The sequence below is a fragment of the Microcebus murinus genome, chromosome 18 (assembly GCF_040939455.1).
Source record: "Microcebus murinus isolate Inina chromosome 18, M.murinus_Inina_mat1.0, whole genome shotgun sequence".
NCBI classification, from domain to species: Eukaryota; Metazoa; Chordata; class Mammalia; order Primates; family Cheirogaleidae; genus Microcebus; species Microcebus murinus.
Genome location: NC_134121.1, coordinates 44648762 through 44668480, shown reverse-complemented (window position 1 = coordinate 44668480; position 19719 = coordinate 44648762). Strand labels below are relative to the sequence as shown.

The 19719-nt window shown below is 50.7% G+C and overlaps 1 protein-coding gene, 1 non-coding gene and 1 pseudogene across 2 annotated transcripts; 2 read left to right on the top strand and 1 right to left on the bottom strand.

Annotated features, from left to right (window-relative positions):
- Positions 1 to 2637: 2637 nt before the first annotated feature.
- Positions 2638 to 4587, bottom strand: ARL4D (ARF like GTPase 4D). Its single transcript, XM_012786650.3, has 2 exons — positions 4453 to 4587; positions 2638 to 3887 (listed from the first exon to the last, which is right to left on the bottom strand). Exon 2 carries the CDS (start codon positions 3812 to 3814, stop codon positions 3212 to 3214), a length of 603 nt encoding a protein of 200 aa, XP_012642104.1. The 5' UTR covers positions 3815 to 3887; positions 4453 to 4587; the 3' UTR covers positions 2638 to 3211.
- A 10014-nt stretch (positions 4588 to 14601) lies between these two features.
- On the top strand, positions 14602 to 14792 carry LOC142862205 (U2 spliceosomal RNA). The gene has a single exon (XR_012913291.1). It is a non-coding gene; the product is annotated as a U2 spliceosomal RNA (small nuclear RNA).
- Positions 14793 to 17546: 2754 nt separating this feature from the next.
- LOC142861959 (large ribosomal subunit protein uL30-like 1 pseudogene) lies at positions 17547 to 18291 on the top strand (annotated as a pseudogene).
- Positions 18292 to 19719: the final 1428 nt, after the last annotated feature.

Below are 19719 nucleotides of genomic sequence, written 5' to 3'. Positions count from 1 at the left end.
AGGCCAGAAGCTCTGCTGAGCTTTGGAGATAAAGCTCCGTTCCTCAGGAAAGAGAATGGGGGAGCAGGAAAGCTGATCCTTAATCTAATCAAGGAGAGGGAAGAGGGAGGGAGAGAAGTCAGAGCTCTAAGATGCTGGACTGTCTCCTGCCTCCTGTTGCCTGCCTGGAAGTGCAAAGAGCCAGCCTGGGAGGAAGGATCTGGATGCACCACTAAGTAGCTGTGTGTTCTTAGGCAAGTCGCTGTCCCCTCTGGACCTTAAGGACTTCTTTCCTTCCTCTTTCTTTTCTCTCTTCCTTGGGCCCATGCTGTAGAGGGAGGACTGGAGAGGGCCTGGGAAAGCAGGGGCCACTGCAATCATGCCCTCAAGAGAAGGGTCCCATCTGGGTTTTACATTTCAACCTGTGCAAGCGGGGAGGGGGTTCGTGGCTGGCAGGGCAACGGCAGCTCAGAAGGGAGCCCCAACTCTGGATCTACGGGTTTCTTTCTCTTCACTTCAGTTCACAGGCATCCAGCCCCAGCCACTGTTCCTTGCCCCTGGGGAACTTCTTTCTGCTCAGCACTCACATCAGGGTCTCGAAAGAAGTTTTGCTTACTAGAGAAGCTGGGACAAGGAAACTACAACCTCTCCCTCAACCCCGATCCCATTCCCATTGCTTGCCCTTGGCCCTGAGTTCAAAATGCAGAATCCCTGGGCAGGACTGGAGAGTGGGAGGCCCTGTCTCCCCACCAATGTGCCACAGACAGGAAGGTGATCCCCTCCCTCCCAGCCTCCAGTCCCTTTGATGGGCCAAGGCAGGAGGATTATTCCAGAGCTCCCAACTCCCACCCATTCACAATTGGCAACTTTCCACTCATAACTTGCCAGTGCCCCTCTCACCCCACCACCCCTACAGAGCACTGGCTTCCCCGTCTCTTATCTCTCTGCCACCCGTGCTCCCTTTCCTCCATGGCCACCAGCTACAGAGGGATCGGGGAAAGGCCTGGGACAGTCTCATGCCTCCTGTGGACCACAATCCCTGGCTGCCCTGGGGGCTGGGGCATGGGGGAGCAGAGGATGCCACTTCTAACCAGACAGGGAGGGACAGTGCTTCACAGAGCCAGAGCCAGAACCAGAACCAGGTGCTGGCACCTTGGAGGCCCTTCTGCTAGAGATAGGGTAACACCTCTGCACATCTTTCCCACAAATCCAGAGACCTTAGTGCCTCGGATGACCAGAAACAGAGAAAACATGTCTTTGGAGATGTTGGGACAAAAGCCCAGAATTGGGGTGGGGTGAGGTAGGGTGGGGAGGAAAGATCTCCCAGTGGGACAGAGGGTCTTTCTGGCCAGGTCCTTCCCAGCCTGGACTGGGGCCTCGACCTGTTCCTGGGCTACAGGACTCTGCCCCAGAAGACTAGATGAGTCACAGGTGTGTGGAGGGGCAGCCAGGTAGCACATGTCCCCAGCAAAACCAGCCCAGCAGCTCTGTGGAGCAGGCCGCAGTACTGACGCACATGTGGGCACCCTTCCGGATCAATGCACACCCACCCCCATCCTGTCAGCCACAGGGACAGGTGGGGGGGGGGGGTAAATCAGAACTCTGGCGGCCCTGGGTAGGAAGCAGCAAGTTCCTCAGGAAGCCTCCTCCAGAAGGGGGGTTACCAGTACCTTCTCTCCCTCCCTTTTATCTGATTCCAGAGGGGACTCTGAGCCTACTCTGGGAATTCTGTTTGCATAAAGGGTGGGGGTGGGACTGGAGGGCAGGGGGACAGGAAAGAATTGTGCTTGGTTTTTTACTCACTATTCTCACCCAGAAAGATTAGGAGGACCTAATCATTATCAGACACAGCTGGCCCTGATGCTGGTAGGGAGAAGGCACCCCTGAAAGTTTAACCAGGAGCACCCAGGCCCTGTCAATGTTCGCATTTTATTCTTGCGATGGCTACTAACATTGGGGGCCTATGTCTTCTCCTCTTGTCTCAGGGGCTAGATGTCCAGCAATCTTCACTGCCACCAAGCACAAACTACTACTACCGCCCATCTCATGAGAGTAGCTACTATCCCAGAGCTGGAAGATTCAGGCTTAGTCACTGGGGCCAGGCTGGCTCAATCTAGCCTGCCCCTTCCCAGCACCAGCCGCTGCCATCACTGCCAGAGCTGCAGTCAGCAAGACTGAGCACACTGAGGTGGCATAAGGCCAAGAAGGAATTACTTTCCACTCTCACCACATGCTCATCAGACCAACCTGAGTACTGGGAAAATGGGATGGAGGGGGACAGAATGGCTCTTTGCTGACTTACCACGTAGACCTGGGAGGTGTCTCCAGGGCCAAGGACCTAGGAGTAGCTCAGATCAGCAAAATTCAAAGTTAAATCTGCAAGGAGCAGCTGCTATCAGATGCAAGAGTCAGAGGATGAGTGGAGGGGGGGAAAGTCGGAGAAAGGAGAAGTGACTTCCCTCCCCTAAAACTACAGAGATCAGGCAAAAGTTTGAAGGGTTTTTAACTCCCCCCTCATGATTTTCACTAGCCATTCCATCAACACACCATCTAAGAGTGTTTGTTTTGCAGATTCAGCTTAGAGATAAGTCTTCCCCACACCCCATACAGAAATCTTGGACTATCCCTGGGGCAAAAAAGGAAAATGCCAAACCAAGGTAAGAACTACAGAGTCATCAGTCTTTAATAACTTACAGGCAAATGCTAAAAAACAGTTAATAACAATAATAATACAGAGGACACACGAGTTATAAAAAGGGTCTTGGATCTATGAATGTAGGGAGGGGTTCTTGGCACTTTCACACAGACACAAAAATAAAAACTATTGTGACTGGCATCCCTAGAAAAGCAGCCTGGGAGACTCCCCAGTTGGGGGAAGGGAAATAGTTCTCATTCATCCCAAATGCATTCTCTAAGCCACCTTCCATCCCCCTAAAACACATCCGATTAAAAAGCCAGAGAAGAAATACGAGAAACAGGGTCGAGGTAGAGTCACAGTTTACATTTAAGCCTCCATAGTCCTGCAGCCCCCACTTCTCCAAGGGGAGGATGAGGGAGAAATGTGCAAAGACATCCCATCTCCCTCCCCAGTGTGGCACCAAAAAGGACCCCCCACATTCTCCTCCATCCTTCATTAAAGTGGGCAGGTCCTGCATGCCAGGCTGAGTCACAGGCCCCACCAGGCTCTCCAAGTGTGCAGACCCCTACTAGGTGGGGAGGGAACATCCTCGGGTCACCGTCTCTTCTTGCCTGCCCTGGCCGCCTTTTTCCTCTTGATGATCATCTCGTACAGGCGTTCCAGGCCCGGCTGCAGACCCAGCCCGTCCACAGCGCTGCAGCCCTGCACGTGGGTGAGCGTGGCAGCCGCCAGCTCTCGGACTGCCAGCCTCTTCTCCACCTCAGCTGCGCTCAGGGCCCCAGGCTGGTCCTGCTTGTTGGCCAGCACAAGTACCGGCACACCCTGGTTGTCCGAGGCCCGACTGATTCGGTGTAGTTCCACCTTGGCCTCCTCCAGCCTCTCGGCCTCAGCAGCATCCACCACAAACACCAGTCCGTCTGTCCGACGGGTGTAGGAGCGCCACAGTGGCCGCAGCTTCTCCTGTCCCCCAACATCCCACACTTGGAAGGTGATACCACGGGACCCCCCCAAGGGCACCCGGATCTTCTCGGTGTTGAACCCTTTGGTGGGGACACTCTGGACAAACTCCTTGAACTTGAGGCGGTAAAGGAGGGAGGTCTTTCCAGCGGAGTCCAGCCCAACGACCACGACATGCAGGGCCTGGAAGTGGGGCAAGAAGGAGGCGGTGGGCGCCATCTCAGTCAAGTGGTTCCCCATGGCAAGTCTCGGGGTTCCTAGCAGAGGCAGGGAGGCCTTGAAATTGCAGGCCCCGGGAGCACAGCTGTGTTATCTGAACAGAGAAAGGTCAAGGGAGAAAAAGACAACGTTTAACAATAAACACAAAATTTGCAACTTCTTGATCCTTTCCTAAATCAGCCACCCTTCTTTTTTAAATTCCTTTAAGTAGCTGTAGGTGTTACAGAGGTGCTGCCCGCTCCCTGGGAGTCCTGAGTGGGGTGATGAGACCTAGAGAAACCCCCAGGTCCCGGGACACTCGGGTCAGGGGTGAGGGCTCGATCCGTGCAACGTTGGCTTCCAGAGCCTCTTCGCTGAGCTTGTGGCGGGGAAGCAGACGCTGCGACCTTCATTCCCCCAGGCAAGAATCCTCGCAGGAAGGGGGAAGCCAGACAGCGCCCCCAAACTTAAGAGCAAGGTGCAGACGCTGAGGCCGGAGATTGAGTCCTGCTCCCACCGACCCTCCACGTCCCCAAGCCGTTGACACGCCTCTCCTTACACCGCGACCCCCTGCCCACCGCCCCGCGACGCTCCCTTGCGCGCCTTCCTCCGAGCGGCGACACCGGCTACCCAGGCCCTGCGCCGGGGCCGCCTCAGCACGGCCTCATGAGCCCCTTTACCTCTCGCCAGCCGCGCTCTCCCGGTGCCTTTCCCGGCCACCCACCGGAGCAGCCGCGCGAGCGTCCCCGAGGGCACCCAGCTCGCCGCCACCGCCGCCGCCTCTGCGGCGCGGGCCCGGGACTCGGCCATAAAACCCGCGCGTGACGTCACGAGGCGCGGGCCAAAGAGAGGCCCGCAGCGGCGCGGCGGGCGGGGCGGGGCGTGGAGATCCGCGCTGCGCCGGGCGGGAGGTGACGGACGCTAGCTCCCTCAGCGGCCGCTTTATTTAGTCTGTTCTACCGGGTTCTGATGTTTGGAATTAAGCCTGGGATTAATCAGGAATGGAAGGTAGGAGGGACAAAAGGAACGCGTGTGGCAGCGTTTGACTCGAAAAAAGTATGAATACCTTAATACTCGCAGTACCACCGCATCCCCTCCCCCAGGCAGAGATACGGCCCCACGTGAACATTCCCTCCGCCAAAGGGTCTGCTCAGAGATGCTGACAAGTCCTTCTCCTTCATCTTTCCTAACTCAATTTTCAAACCAGTGTGAACCTGGATTCCCATAAAACAGCTGCTTCCCAGTGCTAAGCCCATTACCCCTATTGGCTCTCACCACCGCTTTTCGGGACTGTTGTGTGTGTGGTACACGTGAAGAGAGCTCCGAAGGGTTAAATGACTAGTCTGTGGGCACATATAGCTGGCAGGTGGCTGTACAAGGATCTGTCTGAACCCATTGCCTGGGCTTCTCACCACTTGGCTACCCATCCTCTCTCATGGGGAAGCTGTAGTGCTACCCATCCCCAACAGGAAGCCCTCCATTGCTGGCCAGAGTTGAGGCCAGCAGCGGTCCCCACAAGGCCCCCTTGTTAAAATAGATTGCCAAAGACGAATTCTTTGTCGCTGGACAGTGCGTTTATTGACTTCATTCATACTGTGCGCTCTCCATGAGCCAGAGAGACTATAGAGATTATAAAGGGTGTTTAGGCCACAGGGCCTGGCCTCAGAGGGCTTACACTCAAGAGAGGAAACTGAACACTGACAGGAAACACAGTGACAGAATGGGACACCATATGTATTGGGCCTTTGTAAATTGTGAGACAAGCACTTGTAGGACTTCAGAGAAAGGAGAGAGAGTGTCAACCGGAAGCTTCTGGAAATGTTTCTAAAAGTTTATTAGCCTTGTGTAGGACCGATTAGGAGGGACACAGGACTGGGTGGCATCTCCCCAGCCACTGCAGTCTGCACAGCCCTGAAGGGGAGGAGATGTCACAAAGGGGCAGTGTGACCAAAAGGACAATAGTGATTACCTGCAGAGAGGGAGGTAGAATTGGAGGGAGGAATCAAAGGAGAATGGAATTGTAACTCTAATATTTCTATTTTTCTCCAGAATCTGGATTATTTTATTTATTATATAATCCAATGTTAACCTTTTTAAAGGCTGTGGGTGAGAGGGATCTGAAAAAGGCAAAGAGAAGTCAGTGCCAGACAGCAGGGCCCAGCCCTTTCCTGCCCACCCGCCTCAATCAAGTGCTGATAAATAAGCTTCCCATCTGTTTGGCACCAGCATGCCTTGCCAACACCTTCTTTCCCTCCCGGCTAAAAACCAGCCACCTGGTTTCCCCAGCATTGCAGGGAGCCTCCCCTTTCTCTGAAGATCTTAGGAAATTAGTCTAAGATCAAGACCTTAGGAAATTAGTTTGTTACACCCAGATTGTGGGGGAGTGGGTGACAGATTGCAGCAGCAGCTCAGGCACAGAAGTGGAGCTCAGCATGGTGAAGTTAGAGAGGGGAAGATGAGCAGATTGAGGGTTTGGGAACCACTACCCCTGTTGAGTAGCCACTGCATGCCAGGCTCTGGTCTAGGAACTTTGCATAATTGTCCTTTTTTAATACATAACTCAAGCTCATGAAGTAAGGAGGGTTAGTCTAAAAAGAAGAAACTGGGGGCTAGGCGCAGTGGCTCACAGCTGTAATCCTAGCACTCTGGGAGGCCGAGGCAGGAGGATTGCTTGAGTTCAGGAGTCCAAGACCAGCCTGGGCAAGAGCAAGACCCTGTCTCTACTAAAAATAGAAAACTTAGCTGAGTGCTGTGGCATGTGCCTGTAGTCTAAGCTACTCAGGAGGCTGAGGTAGGAGGATCACTTGAGCCCAGGAGTTGGAGGTTACAGTGAGCTGTGATGATGCCACTGCACTCTACCCAGGGTGACAGGGCAAGACTCTGTCTCAAAAAAAAAGAAAAGAAGTCGAAGAAGAAATTGAAGCATAGTAAGATTAGGTAATTTGCCCAGAGTCATCCAGCTAGAAATTGTCCAAAACCTGACTTTGAACAACTTTTATAACGGCTGTGAAACTGAAAAGACATAGAAACTAAAAACATACAGATTGTCTTATTTCTTCCACAATTTTGAAGCTTCTTTAACATTTCTCCTATAATATCTCTTGGGATTCACACCCAAGATAGAAATTGTCACTTATCTGATAAAGGAAATGAAACTGACAATCCCACCCCACCCTTCATCTTTCATGTTTGCCAGGAAAGGTGTTGATGAACAAATGGGAAAGAGGAGGTGGGGCAAGGGAGGGGTTAAAAGAAAAGGGGGCCCCAGCAGAGAACATTCGAATACATTGAACAATCATATATGGAGTACCTGCTAGGTGCTAGACACAACTGTAGGTTCTTGGGATACAGCCCTGAGTGAAATGGATAAGGACGTGCCCTCATGGGGTATACATTGTAATGGGGATTGGGGAGACACAGGCAGTGAATAAAGATAATTTCAGTTGGTGATACAGGCCGTGAAGGAAAATACAAGGAGATGTGCTAGAGAGTGACTGGGGGGAGAACTAATTTAGACTGGGGGATGAGTCCTCAGGAGGACTTCTCAAAGAGATGACATTAGAGCAAGGTTTAAGTGACAAGGAGTCAGGTAAGTGGTCCAGAGGGACAGACTAGCTGGGACAGACTAGGTCCTCTGTCTCCCCCACCACCTGGATCAAATTCCAGCTGCTTCTGTCATCCTTCCTCAGAGCTGTCTCCCCCACTTGACTAAACCATCAGGGCAGGAGTTGGTTCTTCTCATGTGTAGCTCCACAGTGCCCAGCACCATGCCTGGCACACCATAGACAGTCAGGAAGTCTTGCAGGAATTAATGAATGCATGATGGAATGATGAAATATACTCAAGGGGTTCCCTGAGTATGAGAACCAAACCTCCACCCTCAGCCTGAGAGTTTCCCAGTATGGGGTCCTTGGGCATCCTATTGATACTAGGTTGGCCAAGAATGCCTATAAAACCTGCACTTCTAGGCAGTGTCTGAGTAGTATAGACCTCTCAGGCCTTTATTGGGAAGTAGGAACTTCTTGGAGGAGAAAAATAGGGGCCAGGGATAGAGATGACACTGGAAAGGGAGGCCCCCCTCAAGGCCTGGCATGCTGAAACACTGGGCTGAGGGTCAGGGTGTTGAGGCCTGTCCTTCCCTAGTTGACTGGCTTGGAAAAGCCACGTCCCCCATGGGAACTTCAGCATGTTATAGGAGGCTCAGATGATTCCAGATCCTTTCTCCCATAACAGTCCATGCTCTGGAGGAAGGCAGGGTAGGCGGATGGATGGAGCTCACCTAGGAAGTGGCTGAGGACATCCTTGTCTCTGTAGCACCTTATCCAAGTACATGTCTGAGTGAACAAACAAGGGAAGGAGTGAGTCTGCAGGAGTAGGGGTGCCAAGGAGCAGTTATCAGGCTGGGAATCCCAAAAACCTATTTTTCAAATTGCAGTTTCGTGTCCTTGTGAATAAACTGGATAAAACACAACCTATCTCTAAGAATGAGTTTGGGAGGAAAATATGTATGAAAGGGCCACAAAGGTACACTTTTCCCCAACCAGCGGCAACTCCCGCAACCATCCCAAAACCAAGTTTCAGTGCCGAGCTGAGGGCTGGAAATAAGCCGATGCTGCCCCCTCGTGGGGGTCTTTGTCATGACCTGATTTCTGAAGAAAACTGCATGATTCTGGGGTAAAGTTATTCGGGTTCCTTTGCCTCCTTCTAAAGTCTTCCATTCAGACAGGGCCTTTCCTACACTTTGAGGTTGGATATGGAAAGGAGATGGAAAATATACATTCTTCAAGTGTATTTTCCTGTGGGCTCTCGAGACCACCCAAAACCAGCTGCATTCCCCCACTGCATCCTTTCAAGACACACCACCTGGCTGGGCGCCCGTTTGCAATCCTAGCACTCTGGGAGGCCGAGGCGGACTAATTGCTCAAGGTCAGGAGTTTGAAACCAGCCTGAGCAAGAGCGAGACCCCCGTCTCTACTAAAAATAGAAATTAATTAGGCAACTAACATAAATAGAAAAAATTAGCCAGGCATGGTGGCACATGCCTGTAGTTCCAGCTACTTGGGAGGCTGAGGCAGTAGGATCGCTTGAGCCCAGGAGTTTGAGGTTGCTGTGAGCTAGGCTGACGCTACGGCACTCACTCTAACCTGGGCAACAAAGCGAGACTCTGTCTTAAAAAAATAATAAAAAGTTAAAAAAATTAAAAAGACACACCACCTGTGAACCCTGACAAGATGATTGTTCTCATCCTTCCCGTAACGTGGAGCCCACTCTGAGGTCTGGCACGGCTCAGAGATGTAGGGTGACCAACTGTCCCGGTGTGCATGTTGTTTTGGGTCTTGTTTGGGGGAACATCTTTTTTCTCTGAACATTTGTTTAAATGTCCAATGTATTAAATAATTTACAAAGAGAAAAAAAGTTTTGTGTTCTGTAAAAATTAAGGGACTCATGCATACCAATGCTCCCATAGTCTTTTCTTTTTTAAAGAATGTCAATAAATAAGTCCAAATTCCCAGATAAACTATACTATATGGTAAATAGGGCATTTCAAGTTGTGTGGCAGAGGCAGAAATAGCCACTCATGGCCAGCTTCATGGCCATGCAACAAATACAGCTGCACAGGATCCTGTGCTCAGAAGAGCCCATACTTGGGGTTTCATGCACCTTTTACAGAAGGTGATGGAAATGGCTGATGGGATAGAAGTAGAAGAGCTGCCATGGTTTACTATCAGAATTGAATTAATGAAAAAGCATCAAAGCTAAGGCAGATTTATCACATTATCATCATTAACTACAGGCTTTGAAAGGAGGCTGAGATGAATGTGACACCACAGCAGCTCTCTGAAGACTTCTGGTATTACCACCAGAAAGAGACAGGTGAAATGAGGAGGAATCTCTCTAGATTGGCTTATTAGAAGTTACCATCCTGGCCGGGCGAGGTGGCTCACGCCTGTAATCCTAGCACTCTGGGAGGCTGAGGTGGGAGGTTCGTTTGAACTCAAGAGTTCAAGACCAGCCTGAGCAGGAGTGAGACCCCCGTCTCTACTAAAAATAGAAAGGAATCATCTGGACAACTGAAAATACATAGAAAAAATTAGCCGGGCTTGGTTGGCACATACCTCTAGTCCCAGCTACTCGGGAGGCTGAGGCAAGATGATTGCTTGAGCCCAAGAGTTTGATATTGGTGTGAGCTAGGCTGACGCCACGGCACTCTAGGCCAGGCAACAGAGTGAGACTCTGTCTCAAAAATAATAAATAAATAAAATAAAATTTTAAAAGTTACCATTCTTCCAGTAGCTATCACAGTAAAAGTATGCATGAATATTTATGAATTTATAAATCATGCACTCTAAGATGAGTTCACCAACATTGTATAAGAGCCCTCCAGGCAGGGAGCCAAAGCTTACGCCTATAATCCTAGCACTCTGGGAGGCCGAGGCCGGTGGATCACTCAAGGTCAGGAGTCTGAAATGAGCCTGAACAAGAGAGACCCCTGTCTCTACTAAAAATAGAAAGAAATTAATTCCCCAACTAAAAATATATAGAAAAAATTAGCCAGGCATGCTTGGCACATGCCTGTAGTCCCAGCTACAGGCATGGCACTCTAGCCTGGGCAACACTGTGAAACTCTGTCTTAAAAAAAAAAAAAAAAAAAGCCCTCTTTTCTATTTTCAGTTGTTAAATGTCAAACTTTTTGTTTAAAATGAGCTTTTTTCGGTTGATGTAATAATGGCGGGTAATGAATTTTACTCTTTTTTTTTTTTTTTGAGACAGAGTCTTGCTTTGTTGCCCAGGCTAGAGTGAGTGCCGTGGCATCAGCCTAGCTCACAGCAACCTCAAACTCCTGGGTTCAAGCAATCCTGCTGCCTCAGCCTCCCGAGTAGCTGGGACTACAGGCACACGCCACCATGCCCGGCTAATTTTTTCTATATATATTAGTTGGCCAATTAATTTCTTTCTATTTATAGTAGAGACAGGGTCTCGCTCTTGCTCTGGTTTCGAACTCCTGACCTTGAGTAATCCGCCCGCCTCGGCCTCCCAGAGTGCTAGGATTACAGGCATGAGCCACCGCGCCCGGCCAGGTAATGAATTTTAGTGTGGATTTTCCAACAATTTACATTTATTTATTTATTTAGAGACAGAGTCTCACTCTGTTGCCTGGGCTAGAGTGCCGTGGCATCAGCCTAGCTCACAGCAACCTCCGACTCCTGGCCCTAAGCAATCCTCCTGCCTCAGCCTCCCGAGTAGCTGGGACTACAGGCACGTGCCACCATGCCCGGCTAATTTTTTCTATATATTTTTAGTTGGGCAATTAATTTCTTTCTATTTTTAGTAGAGACGGGGTCTCGCTCTTGCTCAGGCTGATTTCAAACTCCTGACCTTGAGCCATCTTCCTGCCTCCCAGAGTGCTAGGATTACAGGCGTGAAACAATTTACCTTTAAGTGTGAAAAAAAAAATACATGTCAATAAACGGAGGCTTTTTTTTTTTGTCAGAACATGGCTCTTTTAATAGGGCGACAGACCCCAAGTGGTGCATGGACACTGTCTGCAGTGCTCCAATCCTGTGCTGCAATGTCCTTCTTCTGGCTGGAATGTCACAAAGAAGCTCCTCTCAGGTGGCTAAACGGAGGCTTTTATTATAGTATTTCATGCATGCATTGTGAGAAACACTGTTATTTTATGCACCCCTCAGAAAGGAAGGAAGAAAGGAAGAAAAAAAGAAAAGATACTGCCACAGAAACAGTAGCAAGGCTTTCTCCTGACATCAAATGTAAGATGCATCCTGGTTTCTGAGATATAATAGGAAAAAATGTGCATCTTTGAATCAATGAAATGAGGCACCATCATGGAATGTGGCCACCTGATCTAGTAGCTCTCAGCAGGAAGCCTGTGCTTTGACTCTCGATCTGTCAGTCACAGGGATGACCTTGAACTTTACCCCTCCGGGTTTTAGTGGGCCAGGTAAGCCCAGAATAGGTGAATTCCTTCTGCTGCTCAGTGGCCTTGACACAATGAGAAGCTGGGCTGCCTGTGCTGCTCTCTGCCGTCCCCTGCTGCCCGGGGCAGAGATCAGGTGTTGGCTGAGCTGATGACACAGCGCCTCTAGAGGTGAAGTGCCAGAAAAGGAATGTGCGATTCCCATCTCCTTAGGATCCTCAACATTGGACCAGGTTCCCCACATTCTGCCCTCAGCGGCCAGGTTATAAGCTTCTTGAATCAGCCCACCACGCAGATGAGGCAATCTCTTGGAAAGTTTGGTTAGCTCAAATCCTCTTTCTGAATGAAGCTCAGTTTTCTTTTTTTTTCTTTTCTTTTTTTTTTTTTGAGACAGAGTCTCACTTTGTTGCCCAGGCTAGAGTGAGTGCTGTGGCATCAGCCTAGCTCACAGCAACCTCAATCTCCTGGGCTTAAGCAATCCTGCTGCTTCAGCCTCCCGAGTAGCTGGGACTACAGGCATTCGCTATCATGCCCCGCCAATTTTTTGTATATATATTTTTAGTTGGTCGATTAATTTCTGTTTTTGGTAGAGACGGGGACTCGATCTTGCTCAGGCTGGTTTCGAACTCCTAACCTCTAGCAATCCGTCTGCCTAGGCCTCCCAGAGTGCTAGGATTACAGGTGTGAGCCACCCCGCCTGGCCTGAAGCTCAGTTTTCTTATCCTTTCCGAGGAAATCATAAACTTTGACCCACTTTCCTGAAGGGTGGATGGGAATAAATATCCATTGATAATAAAGATGTAAAACTGCCAGCCAGGAGTGAGGGTCCCACTTATGCTTTGGGAGGAGGAAGGCGGAGGATGTTGGGAAGTAAACCTAAATTTCTTCAGGTATAAAGTGGGATAAATAACATCTTGTATTTGAGATTGTGGAAAGGCCAAAAGAAAACGTAAATACTTGCTGGCACACAGTGGGAACTTAATACAGTACTTGGGAAATCAAAAGACAAGATGGCCCCATGACCATAAAAGTGAGCTGAGAGGGAGGGAGGTGGCGGTGAGGCCTGCGGGGTCATGATAATGACCACACGCCAGGAAATTTGCTAATCACTGTCTATGTGGAAGTTACGTTATTTAATATTCACTTATTCACCAAAATACACACCGAGCAGTAAGTGCCAGGCATTGTTCTCGGTGCTAGAGATATAAAAGTGAACAAAAGCCACAAAAGATCCCTATGGAGTTAACATTCTATTAGATGAAAATACAACACGCGAATGTAGTATAAAACGTCAGGTGGTCAGGGCCATGGGGTAAAGGAAAGCCAGGTGAGTGAGGCCAGGGGCCCCGGGTGGCTGAGGGAAGAAGCAGCTGAGGACTATATGCCAGATATTGGGATTCCCATCTTACAGGGGAAGAGACCAAGTGACGTGCCTAAGAGATTTCCCCTTGGGCTGGGTCCCTGAAGGCATACTGTACGCAAGGCATTTCTCGGGATCTCTAAAAATTATGTCTGCTAATTTCTCTTTTTCTTTTCTTTTGTTATTGTGCCATTATTCCCAGGAGTTTTTTTTTTTTCCTTCTTCTCTCTTTTTAAACTTTTATTTATTTTAAAAGTATGTCTGATAATTTCTCATCTCATCTGCCATTCACAGCTAATACACGGAAGCCAGAGGAGTCAAGAAGCAAGGAGTGCCAGTCCCACCGTAGGTCGCGCGGCCATTCAGGGACAGGCAGGGGTTAGAAGCCAGGTGTCCCGAGTCCGGGCTCTTAACCGCTGCGGTGGACATCCTCGCCCCTGCCTCTTTGCAGACAGAAGACCCGCGACTCAGGCTCAGCGCTTTGTCGCCTCGTGTGCCGGACACACGGGAACAAATTCTCCTTCTCTAGGCGCCCTCCGCCGCCGAGGTGGACGGGGCGGTGGCGGGGACGGCGGCGCCGGGCTCCTCGGCGCGCTCCCCCGCTCTGCGCGCTCGCGGGCGGGCGGGCGGCTCGGCCGCTCTGCCTCGACGTCTCCGTCCGCAGGGACGCCGCGCCGCTCTGTGAGGGGGAGAGCACTCCGCACAAAGCCCGGCCCGGCCCCCGCCGCTTCCTAGCGCGGGGTCTCCGGGCGCCAGAGCTGCTCGGGCGTTCCCGGTGCCCAGCCCTGACCCCTTCAGGGGAGCCTGGTCGGACGCCAGGACCCACAGTGTAGACGTCGAAGTCACGGTCGCCTCCTTGGCCCCGTTTCTGCTCCCTAGAGCCCACAAGGTAGGGACTGATGTTCCCACTACTCAGCGGGGAAGTGCGCCCAAGTCCCCCGCCGGCAGGGCAGGCCCGACGTGTCTCTGCGGCCCGGAAGGGGCGCTCGTGGGGTCCCGACGCTGGGCTCGTCCCTCGGCCCAGGGCCAGCCGGCCGGCGGGGCCCTCCGGTCCTCACGGAGAGGACCCGACGGCTTCCTTCCGAAGCGCTCGGACCGCCCTCCACCGCCGCCCTTCCGCGGGGCGCTGCCGGTGGGTGGCGTGGAGGCGAAGGGGCGGGCGCCGCTCCCGCCCGCCATGGGTCCCGCGTCCCCGCCGGGCTTCTCCAAGCCGAGAGCCGAGCCCCAGACCGGCTCGGGCGCAGCGGCGGCGGCCCGGCTCGGCGGGGGAGGGGACTGCCGCAGCCACGCCCACGCGCGCCGGAGTGGGCGGGCCATGCAAATGCGATCGGGCGCTCCCGCCACGGTGCCAAGGGAGATCCAGGAATTTGCCGGAGAACGTAGACGATGTACAAATACGCGGGACAGCCTGGCGTTTTGCATCGGCGCGCGGAGAGAGAGGAGGGGAGGGGTCGCGTGCGCGAGCCGCGTGGGTCGCCGTGAGTGTAATGTGGGCGGCAGCAGGGCGCGGTGTGCGAGGCGGGGCGGCTCGGTATCGCTTCTCGGCCTTTTGGCTAAGATCAAGTGTAGTATCTGTTCTTATCAGTTTAATATCTGATACGTCCTCTATCCGAGGACAATATATTAAATGGATTTTTGGAGCAGGGAGATGGAATAGGAGCTTGCTCCGTCCACTCCACGCATCGACCTGGTATTGCAGTACTTCCAGGAACGGTGCACCCCCTCGGGGGATCTAAGCATTTGGTCTTAACAGTAGAATCGTGGCCATTTAATATACCTAACCATCCAGTAGTTCAGTGAAGTTTTGGGTTTCTGAGTTGTGTGTGTGTACCTGCATTGGTCACCCATGGCTTTTCTTGGGGGGTGTACAGTGATGAACACACTTTTTATAATCCTTTTTCTTTACCACAGCGGGATAGCTCGCTTGTGTTCCTACATGGGGACAGGACTGCAGGTAGTGGGGGTCCCATTTCTCAACGGTGCACCTTAGTGGTTCTTTCCATAGTGTGTGCATGCCAATTCCGACACAAGAACCATTCCTGTCACTCTATTCCCGTGGACGCCACTCGTCACAGACAAGTCCAGGGTTCCCTCCCCTCCTTTACTGCTCCCCATCTCCTGAAACTCTCAGTCATCTGTCAAACCTCCCATACAATTTACCCCCTGTTCTCTAATGCTTTTCCTTTCTTCCTTTGCCTGCTTTGACCTCGCCTCTGGGCGCTGGCTGCTGTCTCTTCCCCACCCTTTTTCGTTCCTGCTCCTGGCCCTATGGATAGGCGTAGACAAGGTGTTCCCCTTTTCCTTGTTGCTGCTTGAAACCCCTGCAGCTCTGCATCTTCTGACCACCTTCCTATAAATACTATCCTTCCTGATAACTGGTAACCCCACCCCAATTCCTGTCTTGAAGGTTTCAGCTTCTGGCTCATGCTTGCTCTCTGGAGCACGATTTTAGTCATTACTGGCAGTGATCCTACGTGGGGCGCTGGGGTGGGCGGTGGCTCTCTGCTGAGGACCACTAAGATCTAAACGTCATGCAGGGGGAGATAAATCATTTCTTTGAGTGTGATACACCGTTAGTAGATTTTGACCTTTCCACCAAAATCCCAGTGGTGGTTATAAATCAGGGATGGAGAAGAAGAGGGGCCCATGTGGGGACCGAGGTCCTGCATACCAGGTCTCTGTTAAAATTATGAGGTTGCAGTTCACTCCTCTCTCCTATGACGGGAGGCTTCTGCCCAGGCAGACGGTATAATGAGGAACGGTTTCTGGTGGTGTTAGGTCCGGAGCCCAGAGGAACATGCACAAACCCTGAGGTGTAGCTGTTTATTTGATAAAATGTTGTTTATCTGAACATCCGGGTGCAGATGGGTGGAGGCCGAAAAGAGGGTGCGTGCCAGGAAGGGGAGAGCCTTCGGTTTTATAGAGGGTTTTTCAGCAGGGAGTAGAGTAACTGGGCTAGAACAGCCACTGTAATGAATTCTTATCAAACAGCTAGTTCCTGGGCCCCCTGTGTCAGTCACATCCTGCAACTCTAGTGCCATCCTGATCAGGAGGGATAGGAATAGCAAGTTCCCCTCTTGCATTCCATTCCTCTATCTCCCTAGGGGTCTGGCAAAGCCTACATGCCTAACAGGTGGGAATACACAAGGTAGATGTATTCAAGAGCTGGCAACCTGGAGATGGCAGACTCATGTCCAAAAGGCCATCTCAAAAGCCCAAGGGATGGCCGGGCGCGGTGGCTCACGCCTGTAATCCTAGCACTCTGGGAGGCCGAGGCGGGCGGATTGCTCGAGGTTGGGAGTTCGAAACCATCCTGAGCGAGACCCCGTCTCTACTAAAAATAGAAAGAAATTAATTGACCAACTAAAAATATATATACAAAAAATTAGCCGGGCATGGTGGCGCATGCATGTAGTCCCAGCTACTTGGGAGGCTGAGGCAGCAGGATTGCTTGAGCCCAGGAGTTTGAGGTTGCTGTGAGCTACGCTGACGCCACGGCACTCACTCTAGCCAGGGCAACAAAAGTGAGACTCTGTCTCAAAAAAAAAAAAAAAAGCCCAAGGGATTTTAAAAGGGACGCAGCTATGGTAAGTTGTGTGCCTATGCGCAGGCGGAGTCATCTCCATTAGTGGCCATCTGGTGGTCTGGCTGGTGTCCGTAGCCAGACTGCGTCAGAGTGGCTAAAGTCTCACCATTTTCCTCCAGGGTGAGGTGGGGGGTGGGGAGTCCTGTAAATATGGCTTCAGTTGGCTGTTCCAGGCCAGTTCCTGGGAATTCTTAAGCAAGCACACAATTATGCATTGAGAAAGGAAGTTAGGCCAGAGGGGGTTGCTCACCCCTGTAATCCTAGCACTCTGGGAGGCGAAGGCAGTCAGGAGCTCGAGACCAGCCAGAGAGAGAGAGAAAGAGAGAGAGAGAGAGAGAGACCCTCTCTCTACTAAAAATAAAAAATTAGCCAAGCGTGGCGGTGCACGCCTGTAGTCCCAGCTGCTCGGGAGGCTGAGGCAGGAGGATCGCTGAAGCCCAGGGGTTTGAGGTTGCAGTGAGCGAGGCTGACGCCACGGCCACGGCCCACTAGCCTGGGCAACAGAGCGAGACCCTGTCTCTAAAAAGAAAGAAAGAAGCCAAAAAGGGGAAAAAAAGAGAGAGAGAAAGTTATTAGTTTTAAGATGGATTGACTGTTAGTTACATCATCAGCTTGCCCAGATGTTGGCAGAAGGGAGGAAAGATGGCTCAGGCTTAAAAGCTGTCAGCAGTCAAAGATCAAAAATGAAGTCAGGGAAATATTGTATTATCTCACTTGCATGTGGAATCTTCTTTTTAAAAAAATTTAAAAGGTCAAATATACAGAGTTAGAGAATAACACAGTGGTTACCCTGGGTGGGAAACGGGGAGATGTAGGTCAGAGGATACGAAGTAGAAGCAGCAGATACATAGGATGAACAAATCCAGAGATCTCATGCACACCAGTTGAAGACTGTAGTTCATAAAACTGTATTACGGAACACTGGAAAGATGGCGGAGCAAGAGGAAAGGAAAAAAATCCCTTTGGTTCCAGAAAATCTCCTGAAAAAGAGGAAGGCTTACCAAGCCCTCAAAGCCACCCAGGCAAAGCAGGCACTTTTGGCAAAGAAGGAGCAGAGGAAAGGAAAAGGGCCCAGGTTTAAGCGACTGGAATCGTTTCTACATGATTCCTGGCGGCAGCAACGCAACAGGGTGCGTCTCAGACGACTAGAAGTAAAACCTCATGCCTTGAAGTTGCAGGATAAACATCCCTTGGCCTTTGTTGTACGCATCCAAAGGATTAATGGGGTGAGCTCACTGGTGCAAAAGACCATCGCGAGACTTCGCCTAAAGAAAATTTTCAGTGGTGTCTTTGTTAGAGTCACCCCACAGAGCCTAAAATTGCTGCGTATGGTAGAACCTTATGTGACCTGGGGATTTCCAAATCTGAAGTCTGTCCGGGAACTCATCTTGAAACGTGGACAAGCCAAGGTCAAGAGTAAGACCATCCCTCTGACAGATAACACAGTGATTGAAGAGCACCTGGGGAAATTTGGTGTCATTTGCTTGGAAGACCTCATTCATGCAATTGCCTTCCCGGGGAAGCATTTCCAGGAGATCTCATGGTTCTTGCGTCCTTTCCAACTCTCTGGCCCGTCATGCTACCGAGAATCAAGTGGGCTTTCTCAAGGAGATGGGCTCACCTGGTTATCGAGGTGAACACATCAATCAGCTCATCCGCCAGCTGAACTAGACCCAGAATATCTGAAAACACAGTGCATTGAGAGCATGTGTTTTTGAGTTTTGGAATTGTGAAGTATCTTCAGAGAAGATTATTTTCACTCTATCTTCAAAGACAAAGGGAAGAGTCAGGGAAAAGACAGTCGGTTATGCTCATGGCAGGAACCTCTCATCACAGTCGAGTTCCAAGGAAAAATTCCAGTGTTTTCCACTTTGGCTGCTGCCACCTCTGAAATCACATTCCATGGAGAAAGGAGTCCTGCTTTGTCAGATCTTCTATCCTGAGGTGTTAAACATTGGTGAATGAATGACTCAAGCATGTGTATGAGGATCCCTAAGACTCTTGCAACAGTGGTCCAAGTCCAAATGCATACCTGAATCTGGGTATTCCCAGGGCTTTGTTTTGAAAAGACTTGAAATACAATTGGGAAGGAGAATGCAAAACTAAGCTGTCTCTTTGAATCCATGTTCCAAGTTTTCAGTGATGGCTTTGAGAGCTCTCAGACATGCCTGGCTCTACGTGCATCTGGTGGCTTTTTATCCTAGCCTGCAACCGGTTTAGTCCCTTTCTCTAGTTCAGGATTTGAGAACAAATGACCCCTTTGATGGGTACACACATATACTCAAAATTTTGCTTATAATTTGTGCATAGACTCTTCTCTCCATGGACCTTTGTACTTCATGTGAGGAAGTCCTGCTTTTCCCAGGGTTGGTCACCCAAGCCCTGATCTTTCTAGTCTCTGGTTCCATTGTCTTGTGGAAGAGTAAAGCTAACCAAGATAGCTTTTCCCCTTCACAGTGGCAGATTGTGTTGCTCCTTGCACTATCAAGTCTGGGAAATGCCCACCATTTCTCCCCCTTCCCCACCCCTCCCCTCCTGGGGATTCAGGATGGGATTTTCTGGTTTCTCTGAAGATCATCTTCCTCCTTAAAACCAAGCTCAGGAAGGAGTGAACCATTTTCTTGGTTTGGCATGGATGAACTTAGCACTATTTGGCTTTTTAGGCATCTGGCAGGCAGCTTAATTGACCTTTTTCTTGCATATTCTGGACTCCAGAAGTCCAGTTGCCCTTTGTCCTGCTGGTACTGTCGTAGACCAGCAATAGGCTTTCTGAGGATGTTAGCCTTAAAGAAGTCAGTCTGATACTGCTTGTGTTTTTTCATCAGTGTCCATTTCTAAGCAGGCCTTCACTTAGTTGCCTCAGCTTGCCATCTGAGCAATTGGTGAAGATGTGCCAGGCCTAGGTTAAATTTGGAAATAGGCTTGACCAGTTTGTTTCTGGTCCTTTCAGGTCAGATTTGCTGCAATTTTGGCTCATGGGGCCCTCAAACATAGCTGTGAAACTGAGAGGTATAACAGTGCCTTAAAATGTGCCAGGTTATGAGGTAATTAATTAGGTTGGTTGG

Coding starts and splice junctions, on each gene's coding strand:
- ARL4D (XM_012786650.3), bottom strand. CDS start 3,814: ATGGGGAACCACTTGACTGAGATGGCGCCCACCGCCTCCTTCTTGCCC.